At 35.2% G+C, this 14611-nt stretch overlaps 1 protein-coding gene across 1 annotated transcript in view; it reads right to left on the bottom strand.

The window, feature by feature from the left end:
- The window catches only part of GUCY2F (guanylate cyclase 2F, retinal), a 101390-nt gene that overhangs the window by 33324 nt on the left and 53455 nt on the right, over nt 1-14611 (bottom strand). The window contains exon 9 of the mRNA XM_072956336.1: nt 891-1067. Coding sequence (XP_072812437.1) covers nt 891-1067 — 177 coding nt within the window. The remainder of the gene's footprint in view (nt 1-890; nt 1068-14611) is intronic.

Raw genomic sequence — 14611 nt, 5'->3', positions numbered from 1 at the left:
TAGATTCTAGCATCAGCTCTGCCACTTAATAGCTGGCTGATAAATACTTATTTAGCACCTACTATATGTGGCAGACACTAAATGACAAAAAGCACCTCCTTTAGCTTCTCTGAGCCTCTGTAAAAGGATAATCACACTTATTTTATGGAAAATTAGAATGAGATAATGTCTATAAAGCTTCCTTGAAAAGAGTTCGGCCACAACAGAAGGGTCAAGATTATGATCAATATACAGGAAGCTCAACCAGTCATTGATTATTCACACCACGCTCCTAAAAATGCACATAGACACAATTTTCATATCACTCCAGGGAGTTCATGGACTCTGAAGCCCATCCATGAACCCATCAAGTGAACCACTCCCACTTGGCTGTTACTAGTCCTTGCCTCTGAGGATGGAGGTGCTGCCTGATAGAACCAATGGTCTTTTGGCTTTCTGATCATGCTGAGTTCCACATCTCCACTTATAGTATGCAGAGACTCATCACCTAGTTCTAGACTGAACCACCTTTTAGAAGGTGAAAGGCAGGAAATAGGGCTAAGCAGCACCAAGGAGCTTGGGAATAAGCACTTTTCCACAACAGAAAGCAGAAAAATAGGATGGAAGAAAGGATTGCTTAAGGCAGAAGAGTGCTCAATGGCTATAGGAAGTAAAGACAAATCTGACCCTTTAATGGGATAGGGGTGGGGGTACGGAAAGCAAATCCTTCTGTATCAGGACCTTATAACAGGTATGGACCAAGGGGCTGTGAGAAGTGGTGGGGGCAGACACAGGGAAGGAAGGTGAAGGAGTGAGATCATCACAAGGGCCCAAGGAAAACAAAACATCTCAAAATATTGAAGTTCTAAACTACAGGGAAAATTCAAGATTTCCTCAGTCTTTCCATTAACCTTGATGAGATCCAGCAGGAGTGATGATTTAAACATCCAATCTAGTTTCACATCCTGATTTGTCAGTATGTCTTCCAGGCTCCTTCGGGAACAGAATTCTGTCACAATGGCAAACATCCCCGAATCATAGAAGAAGCCCAATAAAGGGTTAACATTCTCATGACGCAGGTCCTTCATCTGGAAATGGGGAGGGAGAGAAGAGAGTCACAGCTGTCTTGTCTCAGTTGGAGCTGGGACCTCCTTCCTGATTCTTTAGGGATTCTGTGGAGCTCAGTGACCCAGGAAGACTTAAAAGGTTAGTACAGTAAGAAGTGGGAAAGATTGTCTTTCTGTGAATATTCATCTATGCAGCATCCATTAAAATAAATAGCTTATATAAACATCAGGCTAAAGCCTACAAATTTGTTTCAGAAGAAGCATTGAGAATTTTGACTACATTTTACCTTTGCATCCATTCTTTTTTTTTTTTCACTAAGGTGAGAAGCATTTAGTGTGTGCTAAAAATGTCCAAGGCATGGGACTGCATGCTAGTGATACAGAGATAAACAAAATGAAATAAATGTCCTGAAAAAGCTCACATTCAAAGAGGGGTGATAGACAAGCAAACTGACAGCTTTGCTTCCCTATGAAATAGGTTCTTATGGAAGAGAGAATGGGTTGTTGGTGGAGCTCAGATGGTTAAGTATCTAATTCAGCCTTGGGGACCAGAGAAGACTTCCCTGAGGAGATAATATCTAGACCATCTTGAAGGAAAAGTAAGAGTCGACCAGGTGAAGGGGACATGATGGGAGGGGCTGAGCACATTATGCTGAGGAAACTGCAACGGGTTTAAAGTGGCCAGAACATAGTGCAAGGGAAAGAATATAAGACAGTTGGCTGGAAAGATAGATAAGAGTTGCATCCTGTATGGCTTTGAGAACCTTGCTTTAGAATTTGAAATTAATACTATGGGCACTGAATAATTATTATCTATTATTATTACTATTTAATGGGAGATAAGGGAGAAAAGAACTCTATGATGTCTTCTAGATTTCTACTTGGATTCCTGGGTAGATCGCAGTAATATACATCAAAAAAAGGAATTCAGGGATGGTTTAGTAGTGGATATATTGGTTCCCTACTCATATCCCTTTTACTGTGCATCCCCCAGCTACTGTGAATGTTGGCCAATAACTCACAGTTGCTCCATTCTCAGGAAAATTGTCCTAGAGGAGCCACCTTACCTGAAAGGTTAGGGCCTACCCACAGATCTCAGCCAATTGTCAACTGACTAGGCATGGTACAAAAGTTCAATTCCTTAGCCTCAAGGTGGAACTCATGGTACAACTTATGCTCCAGCATTTCTCCCATAAGATCAAACTGAAGCTAGTCTCAAGCCGAGATCACGTACTTGCTGAGCTTTCACTTCTGCCTTATCCTGCACCCCTCACTCCCTTTCTCTTGACAGCATTTTCTCAATTAGTAATTTGAACAAGACTCTCCATCTTAGGCTTAGCTTTTAGAGAATCTGACCTAAGACAGTAGGAAAGCAAATTTTTGGTGGCAACGGCTGATTAATTCAGTTTGAGATATATTAAGAATGAGATGCTTGTGGAACATCAAGGTTGAACTATTCCAAAGACAGTTGGATATTCAGCGTTTGAGACTCACAAGAAATGTGATCAGGATAAACAGACTTGGGAATTGTAAGCATGTAAATGGTAAATAAAATTAATGGGAGTGAATTAGATAATCTAAGGGAAGCATATAGAATAAAAAGAAAAGGGGGAGATATAAATATTTAAAAGATGGGAAAAGGAAAAACGCCCTGCATAAAGGCTTAGAAATGAGGCTTGAGAAGTGGAGAAAAGCTTATTTAGAGCAACATTATGAACACCACAGGAAGAGTTTCAGGATAAGGGAGATACATGCCAGAAGGAATTTCAGGAAAATGTGGTAAATACCAGAGAGGTCAGGTAAGATGAAGACAGAAAAGTATCTGGTGAATTTGACCATTATGAAATTATTAATTACAAAAATTTACCCTATAAATATTTGCACAGATGTACAAAGATACATATAAAGGCTTAGAGTGGCAGCAGTGTGAATTAACAGAAATGGGCAGATCTGAGATATGTTTTGGAGCTGTAAATCATATAACTTGTTGGGGTAGGGAGTAAGGGAAAGGGTAAAATCAAGGATTATTCTATTTTGAGCATTGAGATGTGGTAGGCCATTTATTGAGGTGGAGTCCACTGGCTTAGAGTATAAGCCTGCTTCTCCAACAAGCCGATCTCAGCTGAGGTTAAATTACCCCTGATGGGAATGGCAGCTATTGACCACTAAAGCTGCCTTTAAGCATAAAAGCCTGGCACCCATGATGCTTCTCTTAGTCCAATGCATCGTAAATCAGCTAAGGGAGACATGGAAATTCAGCCTATACATTGCAAAGTCAATGCTTTCTTCTAAAGTTTCATTGTACTATCTCATATGGACCAAGCAGCCAAAACTACTGGACTCTGAAGTTCTGTTGGAAGACAGAGTACAAAGTGGTTATGTCACAGACTGCTAGTTGTTTAACACACATCTATTTTCTTTCCTTATGGGGAAAACAACTAGTCCACATTTTCCAGCCTCCACTGAAGCTTAGCGTAGCCATGTGACTGAATTCTAAGCAATTGAATGTGAAAGGGAGTGATATATACAATTTCTAAGCTAAGGCTTTTAAAAAGTGCATATATGCCTTCTCCACATGCAGGTCTCCACTTAACCCTACTGACACCTTGATCCTCAGTTCTCAGTCTCCAGAACTGTGACAAAACAAATTTCTGTTGTTTACGCCACCAAGTCTGTGATACTTTGCTATGGCCGCTAATACAAATCCTCTATTGCGTAAAAAAAAAAAGTGAATATATGCCTTCTATGTTATTTTTCCACTTCTCTAGATGAATGTGGAGGATAACAGGTCCTAGGAGATTGCAGGGCCATACAATGATCATATCTTGGACTGCTGAATCACCATACTAGAAGAAAGTAATCTGCCAACCCAACACACCTACCTTATACTGTTATTTGGACAAGAATTTAACTTTTGCTGTGTCTGAGATATTGGGTATTTGGGGATCTAATTGTTACACTATCTAGCTTTACATTAGTAACACTAGCATGGAAAAATTTCAGGCCTAGATTTTCCCTAAATCTTTATAATCATACATCTGCAGCTATAACCAATAGAAGGGCAGGAGCCCTTTCAGAAAAGCAGATTGTTGCCAGCCATTTTCTTTCCTGGTGACATTCTCTAATTCTTGGCACAAGCTTAAGATTTGGCTTAGCCTCAGAAAAGGAATTTGCTGGGGAAAAGAGAAAATCAGCAAAGCTTTTGGCAATTGTGGAATACTGGCATAACAATAAACTTCAAGAGAACTAAATGTGAGCTGGTTTTCCCCCACAGTATATTTTCTGAGTTTGGGGGCTATTGAGGAGATTAGAAAGCTTCTATAAGGTGGGTTGAAATCTCCTTTAGTCTCCCAATATTTAGGAGACAGAGTCTCATTGGAAGAATAGGCCTGCAACAAACACATAGCTGGTCTCTTCCTCAAGATATTTGCCAAATTTGGAAGCAGCATGGGGTAAAGGTAGAGGTCAAAGAGTAAAGATCAAAGGCTCTGAAGCACAGCCTTAATATACCAATCTTTTGAAGTAGAGAATATAGAGCTCCTCAGGCTCTTGGAGGGGGCATGCTTGAGAAACATAGTAGAACTACAGGTGTACTGAGTCTGATTAAAATTACAACATAGCTTAAATCTACCTCAATCTCTGATTAGATTAATGAAATTAGTCCTCTACCCTATCCACTTAACAAATGAAAAGAGAAAACCCTCACTGGTAGAACATATTCCTGGAGCCTCTACAATATCTTTATTTAAAATGTCTACCATACAATAAAAAATTACTAGATATTTGAAAAGGCAGAAACAGAGGAACATGGAAGAATGAAACAATGTCTCTAAAAAATCGATAGGCAAAAAAAAAACATAAAATATGAACCAAAAACTTTTTAAAAGGCAGTAGAGAGTGATCAAAAGCAGAAATGGAGGTAAAGCTAAACTTGAAAGACACACTAAAATAAGTAAAATTTGTGTTTGCTACTTTTTGTAAGTGTGCAGTCCCCAAACTTCATGACTTGGAAGTAAAAACTATAGCCCAACAGTTTTGACATATCAGAAGGCAAAGTTTGAAGCCAATGAACAGCCAAAAAGTTAGGGAGGAATTCCTGGAAGTTAATTTGCTGCAGAGGGAATTCAGTTCCCAAATCTATATGTAAAATCTGCCCAAATCTTTGGCTGAATGTTAATCTTTGCACATATAGGGAAAATCCCAAAAAGCCTAGTAAAAAAGCAACAGCTAAACCTGAAAAACTAACTAGAGATTTTAGCTGTTGAATACCACACAGAAGTTGAAATTTGAGTTCAGCCATGATAACTGCCTGCAAGAACAAAAAAATCATTCTTCAGTGTAACATAAAAGAATCCAGAGTTTCTAAAATGCATCATTCATAATTCTCAGCAACCAATCAAAAAGATTTAGAGGTGCAAAAAAACAGGAAAATGTGGCCTATACCCAATAAAATAAAAGCAGTCCATAGAAATCAACCCTGAGATGATATAGCTATTGCAATCAGCAGAAAAGGACTTTAAAGATGTAATAAACACATTTAAGGACTTAAAGGACAGAATATGCAAAATGAATATGCAGATAAGTAACATCAGCAGAGAAATAGAGAATATAAATATGAACCAAATGGAAATTCTATAACTTGAAATGTACTGAAATTAAAGATTCACTAGATGGGCTTAGAATATGACAGAGAGTCAGTGAAATTGAGGAGTGATCAACTAAAAAATACATAAATCTGAAGAATATGGAGAAAACAGATGGGGAAAATGAAGTCTGAGGGATTTGTGGGACAATATTAAGCAGTCTAACATTTGACTTCAGTTCCTAATGGACACGAGAATGAGGAAGAAAACAAATGTTAAGAAAGAGTGACTGAAAATTCTTGAATTTATTAACATCAACTTAAAAGTCCAAGAAACATACTGAACTCCAAACAAGATAAATACAAATAACCTAGAAACATCATATTCAAATTCCTACAATTCAAGATCAACATAAAGATAGAAGAAGCTCAGTGAATCCCAAACAGGTTAAATATAAAGAAAACTACACTTGGACATACCATGATTAAACTCCTAAAATTAAAGATAAACTTTTGCAGGCAGTCAGAGAATATACAAAAACCTCTTCATGATTAAAAAAAAAAACACAGAAAATCGGAAGTAAAAGGGACATGTGTGAAAAAAATCTTCAGGTAATATCAAACCCAACAGTAAAACATTAAATCATTTTCCTCTAGACAAGGATGTCTTACTTCACTATTTCTACTCAATATTGTGTAACAGCATCAAAACACTGATGAGAAAAATTAAAGAAAACTTAAGTAATGAAGACTTCAGACAATACTACAGAGCTACAGTCATCAAGACAGCATGGTGTTGGTACAAAAACAGACATATAGACCAATGGAACAGAATAGAGAGCCCAGAAATGAACCCACAAACTTTTGGTCAACTCATCTTTGACAAAGGAGGCAAGAATATACAATGGAATAAAGACAGTCTCTTCAGCAAATGGTGTTGGGAAAACTGGACAGCAGCATGTGAAGCAATGAAGCTAGAACACTCCCTTACACCATATACAAAAATTAACTCAAAATGGATCAAAGACTTAAACATAAGACAAGATACAATAAACTTCCTAGAGGAAAACATAGGCAAAACATTATCTGACATACATTTCAAAAATTTTCTTCTGGAAGAAATAAAAGCAAGAATAAACAAATGGGACCTAATGAAACTTATAAGCTTCTGCACAGCAAAGGAAACCCTAAGTAAAACAAGAAGAAAACCTACGGAATGGGAGAAAATTTTTGCAAGTGAAACCGACAAAGGCTTGATCTCCAGAATATATAAGCAGCTCATACGGCCCAATAAGAAAAAAAATAAACAACCCAATCCAAAAATGGGCAGAAGACCTAAACAAGCAATTCTCCAAGGAAGACATACAAATGATCAAAAAGCACATGAAAAAATGCTCAATATCACTAATTATCAGAGAAATGCAAATCAAAACTACAATGAGGTATCACCTCACACCAGTCAGAATGGCCGTCATTCAAAAATCCACAAATGACAAATGCTGGAGAGGCTGTGGAGAAAGGGGAACCCTCCTACACTGCTGGTGGGAATGCAGTTTGGTGCAGCCACTATGGAAAACAGTGTGGAGATTTCTCAAAAGACTAGGAATAGACTTACCATATGACCCAGGAATCCCACTCCTGGGCTTGTATCCAGAAGGAACCCTACTTCAAAATGACACCTGCACCCCAATGTTCATAGCAGCACCATTTACAATAGCCAAAACATGGAAACAGCCTAAATGTCCATCAACAGGTGACTGGATAAAGAAGAAGTGGTATATTTATACAATGGAATACTACTCAGCCATAAAAACCGACAACATAATGCCATTTGCAGCAACATAGATGTCCCTGGAGAATGTCATTCTAAGTGAAGTAAGCCAGAAAGAGAAAGAAAAATACCATATGAGATCGCTCATATGTGGAATCTGAAAAACAAAAACAAACAAACAAACAAACAAAAAAGCGTAAATACAGGACAGAAATAGACTCATAGACATAGAATACAGACTTGTGGTTACCAGGGGGGTGGAGGGTGGGAAGGGATAGACTGGGATTTCAAAATTGTAGAATAGATAAACAAGATTATACTGTATAGCACAGGGAATCACAGAGGAAAAAATGTGATAATAAGTGTGTTTATGTCCTTGTATGACTGAAAAATTGTGCTGAACACTAGAATTTGACACAACATTGTAAAATGATTATATATCAATAAAAAATGTTAAAAACTTAAGTAATGAAGATCTATACCACATTAATGGACTGGAGGACTCAATTTTGTTAAGATGTCCATTTTCCCTAAACAGATTTATAAATTCATATAATCGCCCCCCATGAAAAATTCTAGAAGGCTTTAATGAACTAATAGACAGCTAATTCAAGAACTTATTGAAAATTAAAATAAACTACACTATCCAAAACAATCTTGAAAAAGAACAATTTTAAAGAGCTTACATCATTTAACTACAGGACTTATTCTAGAGCTATGATAATCAAGACAGTATGATACTGGCAATAGGGTACACTAATGAGTTAGTGAAACAGAGTAGAGAGTCCAAAAATATACCCACACATATATAGTCAGTTAAGTTTTCACCACATTGAAAAGTTAATTAAATGGAGAAAGGAAAGCTTTTTTTAAAGACAATTGTTACTAGAACACTGGATGTCTTTATGGGAAAAAAATTAACCGTGATCATTATCTCTGTCCATACACAAAAACTAATTCAAGATAGATCATAATCCTAAATCTAAAATTTTGGAATAGACAAAGATTTCTGGGTCACAAAATAAAATAAAACCATAAATTTGATTTCCTCAAAATTAAAAATTTTGCTCATCAAAAGACACCATTAAATAAACACGCCACAGACTGAAAAAAATATTGTAAAACATAGATCTGACCAAAGGCTAATACCCAGGATATATAAAGAATGTCTACATTTCAACAGTTAAAAGACAAAACTCTCAATTTTTAAAAATGAGCAACCATGTGAACAGACAATTCAGAAAAGAAGACATACAAATGAATTATAAACACATGAAAAGATGCTCAATAATGTTAGTCATTAAGAAAATGCAAACTGAAATCACAATAAGGTAACATTTTACACACCCTAGAAAGACAAATATCAAAAAGACAATTGTTGCTGAGAATTTAAAGCAACTGGAACATTTGTACATTTCTGACAGGAATGTAAAATGTTATAACCAATTTGGAGAACTGTTTGGATGTTTCATATAAAATTACACTTACATCTACTTTATGACTCAGTTAGTCTATTCTTAGGTATATACCCAAGAGAAGTGAAAACATATGTTCACAAAAATACTTGTACAAAACTGTTTATAGTTGCCTATGAAAATATAGTCAACATCACTAATCATCAGAGAAATGTAAATCAAAACTAAAATATGATTATCACCTCCTACCCACTACAATGGCTACTATAAAAATAAAAATTTAAAAAACAGAAAATAACAAGTGTGAGCAAAGATGTGGATAAATTAGAACCCTTGGTTTTTGTTGGAAGGATTGTAAAATGTTGCAACTGCTATGGAAAACAGCATAGACGTTCCTCAAAAAAATAAAAATAGAACTACCATATGATCCAGTAATCCCACTTCTGGGTATATATCCAAGGAACTGAAAGCAGGATCTCAGAGAGATATTAGTATATCCATATTTATAGCAACTCAAATGTCCATCAAGAAATGAATAAATGACATAAAATGTAATATTATTCAGCCTTTAAGAGGAAGGAAATCCAGTCATATGCTACCAAATGGATGAACCTTGAAGACATTATTATGCTGAGTGAAATAAGCCAGTCACAAAAAGACAAATACTATATGATTCCACTTACATAAGTTGTCTAAAGTAGTCAAGTTCATAGAGGCAGAAAGTAGAATGGTGGTTAGCCATGAGTAGGGGGAAGGGAAAAAAGGGAGTTGACATTTAATAGGTACAGAGTTTTATATTTGCAAGATAAAAAAGTTCTGCAGACATGTTTCACAACAATGCAAATACACTTCACACTATTGAACTATACATTTGAAAATAGTTAAGATGGTAAATTTTATGTTATGTGTTTTTTATAACTAAAAAAATATTTATACTCACCTCACTCATAACATCAAAAAAACTAGAAACTAGCCAAATGTTCATCAACAGGAAAACGATAAACAAACTGTGATATAGCCATAACACAAAATACTACTTAGCAATTTTTTATAATGGGCTACTGATACATGCAAAACTGTAGATTAATCTTAGAAAGTACTATGTTGAGAGAAAAAAGTCAAGCATCAAAGAATACATACTGTATCATTCCATTTATATGAAATCCAAGAACAGAAAAAATACTAATTTATGATAATAGATATCAGAACAATGGTTGCCTCTTGGGTAAAAGAAATGACTGAGAAGAGAAATAAGGGAACTGTCTGGGGTGATGAACATATTCTGTACCTTGTTTGGGAAAGTGGTTACACAGATGTACACAATCATCAAAATTCAGTGAACACAACATCTAATTAAACCTAAAAAATGTATTTTAAAAACATGAGACATTATATTAAGTGAAATAAGCCAGTCACAAAAAAAGGTAAGTACTGTATGATTCCACTTATGTGAGATATCCAAAGTAGTCAAATTTACAGAAACAAAAAATAGAATGGTGGCTAGGTATTAAGGGTGAGTAGGGAAAAGGAGAGCTTTGTTTAATGGGTACAGTTTCAGTTTTGCAAGATGAAAATGTTGTGATGATCTGTTGCGAAATAATGTGAATATACTGAACACTACTGAACTGCACACTTAGAGATGGCAATTTTTAAAATTATTTTTATCATAATTGAAAAGAAAAAATTTGAAAACACAGTGAGATAACCATATAAACCCACTAGAATGCCTAAAACTATAAAGACTAATATGAAATATTAGTGATGATGTAGAGCAAATGGAACTCTCACAACTTGTGAGTAGGAATTAAAATAGGAAAGTTTTGATAGTGCCTTATAAAGTTAAATGTATACTATAACACAAAGATTCCACTCCTAGGTATTTACCCAAGAGAAATTAAAATATGTGTCCATAAAATATTTGTAAAAAGCATATTCAGTTTTATTCACAATAGCCAAAATTGGAATCAACTTAAATGTCCATCAGCAGACAAACATAATTAAATTGTGTTATATTCATACAATTGAATACTACTCAGATGAAAAAAACAAGTTATTTATACACACGATAACATAAATGAATCAGTCAGTATGCTGTATGATTCCATTTATATGAAGTTATAAGATAAGCAAAATTAATGCAAGAAAGACTAAAAAAGATCCAGAACAATGGTCTCTTCTTTTTTTTGGTGGAGAGTGGGGGCGCAAAAATTTACCAAGAAACAAGAAAACTTTCTTGAGAGAAAGAAATGTTTTATGTCAAGGTCAGCAATCTTCTTATGTAAATGTACATATAGTACATATTGTAGGCTTTGCAGATCACATACAGTTTCTGATGTATAATCTTTGTTTTCTTTTTCTAAAACCCTTTAAAAATGTAAAAAGAAACAAAAACAATTTGAACTTCCAGGCTGTTAAAAACAGGCCATGACCCAGATTTGGCCAATGGGCCATATTTTGCTGACTCCTATTTTATATCATGATAGGAGTCTAGATTATATGAGCATATCCCTTTATCAAAGTTATATATCCATGATGTGAGCATTTCAATGTGTTTAACTGTACCTGAAAAATATAGAACTGCAAATTAACAACAACAATAATAATAACCAACAGAGATGTGGTAAGTGGGTGGGAGTACAGATGAAATAATAATTGTAGAATGTTGATCATTGTTGAAGTTGGGTGATAGTCATATGAAGTTTGTTTATATTATTCTGTGTATTTTGTATGTTTACTATTTTCCATAATAAAAGTTTTTAAAAATAAAAGAAAAAGTTCCAGGATGTGGTTGAAGAAGTACTTAAAGGATATTTTCTAGCTTACAGTGACTATATTAGAAATTAAGGAAGGTTAAAATCAACTATAAAAACTTCCAGCTCAAAAAAACTAGAAAAAGAACAAAAAATTAAAAACAAAGTAGAAGGAAAGAATAAGAATACAAATCAATGAAATAGAAAGCAGACATACAAGAGGGAAAAATCAACAAAACCAAAAGTTGATTTTTGGAAACGATTAATAAAATTGATAACCCCTTAGTAAAACTGATCAAGAAAGAGAAAACACAAAATATCAATATCAGAAATGAAAATAGGAGGATCACTGCAAATCATAGGGCTATTTAACATATTGCATGAGCATATTATGTATAACTTTTTGCCAGTAAATTTGACAACATATATGAAATGGACAACTTCCTTTTAAGCCATAACTCACTGAAATGGGTACAAGAAGAAATAGGAAGTTTGACTAGTCCAGTATCTATTCAAAAAACTGAACCTCTAATTTTAAAACTCCACACAAAGAGAACAATAATAGGATCTATTTAAACAGATTTAAGCAGAGAACTGACAAGATCAGGATTGATTTTGATTCTGACTGCAATGTAGAGAAAAGTTTTAAGAGTGGTCAAAGTGTATGTAGGTACAGTAATTAAAAGACAATTTAATCAGTGATTGCCAGAGGTATAGGCAGAGCATAGAGGATTTTTAGAACATTAGAACTATTTTGTATGTTACTATAATGGTAGCTACATGTCATGTTACACATTTATCAAAACCCATAGGATGTACTAAACCAAGAACCCTATGAACCCTAATGTAAACTATGGACTCCGGGTAATAATGATGTGTCAATGTATGCTCATCAATTATAACATCAGGCTGTTGATAATGAAGAGGCTGTGCCTGCGTAGGGGCATGGGTACATGGGAACTCCCTTTACTTTCTGCTCAATTTTGCTATGAACCTAAAACTGGTCTAAAAAATAAATTCTCTCTCTCTCTCTCTCTCTCTCTCTCTCTCTCTCTCTTTATCTTTCTCTCTCAAGACAATTGCAGCAGTTCTAGTGGCAGATGATGGTGGCTTGGACCAGGATGGTAGTAATAAAAATAGAGGAAAAGAAGGATATTGAAGGTTTAAGGAAGATGGAGAAACTGAAATACGGGTTGTAGAAAGTGAATTAACCAATGAAGTACTATAATTGACTTAAAAGACAATGTTAAAGAGTATTTTAAGGTGAGAAAAGTGAATTTTTAGTGGAAACAATATACTTGTTTCATGACTTTCTGCAGGCATAAAGAAAGTTAAGAATTAGGATCATCCAGAATTTGAGTTTTGTAGGTATATCTGACCAAAAAGACAGAAATAAGAATGTGTTCAAATGATAAATTATGGAATCTAAGGGGGGCATGAAAGATGATAAAAGAAGGGCTTGTGGGATGGGAAAAAATAGACGTCAGAAGATTGGAAGACTCAATGCAAAATATAGGCACAGTTGAAAGAAGAGAAGACTATAGTCAGAGAGTGTGATGTTTGAATCTGATTTTGGAAGTGAAGCATTTTCAGTAGCAATTATAAATAATGATGAAGCCCAGGTATAATGATAGTGGAGGATGGCCAAAGTGGAATGGAAAAGAAGATGATTATAGATTATATGGTAAGGTATTAAGTAGCCATGAAATGAGATAGTTCAAAGAGTATGCCAATCAGTTCCAGATGATAGGAAAGAACATGAAACTAGGAGATAGATAAGGCCTGATTTTCCTGCGTACACTTTTGCAGATATTGGAACCCTAAAAGATGTTGGAAGTCATCAGTCCTTTGACCTTCTGACTCCAGCTGTTTCCCTTTTAGGAACATCCATCTGATTGTGCAGGATTCCCTTCTATAGTTGACTCACCAAGATATGCTTTCCAGTCTGGCCCCTGATACCCAGTTCAAGCATTTTAAGGTCATGAAGGCACATAAGTAGTCAAGGCAGTGTTGGACTCACAGTGATAGCATCATCAGATCCACCTCCTGCTTCATAAATGCACTAGAAAGGAATTAGGGCCTTTTATATGGTAAATTCTGGAAAACTCTGACTTTCCTTCATGTTAGGATTGAATTAACTATCGGCACCTGGCATGGCAACACAAGTTAGTAAGAGGATACAAAAAGATGTCATGAGGATAATGGGAGTCAGTTTTCTAACTGTTGGAGAAAGGAGTTACAAATATGAAAAAGGGAAAGGACAGAATGAATTTTGTGGCATTCAATTACAATTGGAGGTTTTACTGGGAACTCATGGTTTTAAACAGATGATAGATAGATAGATAGATAGATAGATAGATAGATAGATAGATAGATAGATAGATATGTAGGTAGATAATTGAAAAAATTAAAACCCATACATGCACACCGATGTATATATATGAATAAGTAAATAAATGGTAAAGAAGATAAGGCTCTTTCTTGTAATACCAATGCCAACAAATAAACATGGAAAGAATGCTGGAGTTAGAAAATCATCAATGGATGCTAAAGTAAGTAGGGAAAAATTGGATGAAAAACAGGGTATGTATACAGACTCAAAGTATCTCTCTATAAATTATGTATTGATTACAATGAGGAAAAATAACAGTAACCCTACAGTGGCAAAATCTGGTAGACAACACCTACAAATGATCAAATTAATATCACTAGTATTGTGAAAATTGGCACTGTGTGCCTCCCAATAAAATGCACTGAAAAGAACACTGCATGACTTCTGTAGCATTCTGGCTAAGATGCATAACCTAAATCTAACCATGAAGAACATGGGACAGACCCAAATTGAGGGAGCATCTACAAAATAACTCACCTGAATTCTTCAAAAAATATCAAGATGAAGAAAAACAAAGAAAGGCTAAGAATCTGTTTCAGATTAAAGCAACTAAAGAGACATGACAACAAACTACATGTGAACCTGGGCTGGAAACTGGCCTGGGGGAAAATTAACTATAATGTATTATGACCATTGATAAAATTAAAATATGGAC

Source organism: Vicugna pacos, chromosome X (genome assembly GCF_048564905.1).
Source record: "Vicugna pacos chromosome X, VicPac4, whole genome shotgun sequence".
Lineage (NCBI taxonomy): Eukaryota > Metazoa > Chordata > Mammalia > Artiodactyla > Camelidae > Vicugna > Vicugna pacos.
This window is presented reverse-complemented; position numbering and strand designations above follow the sequence as displayed.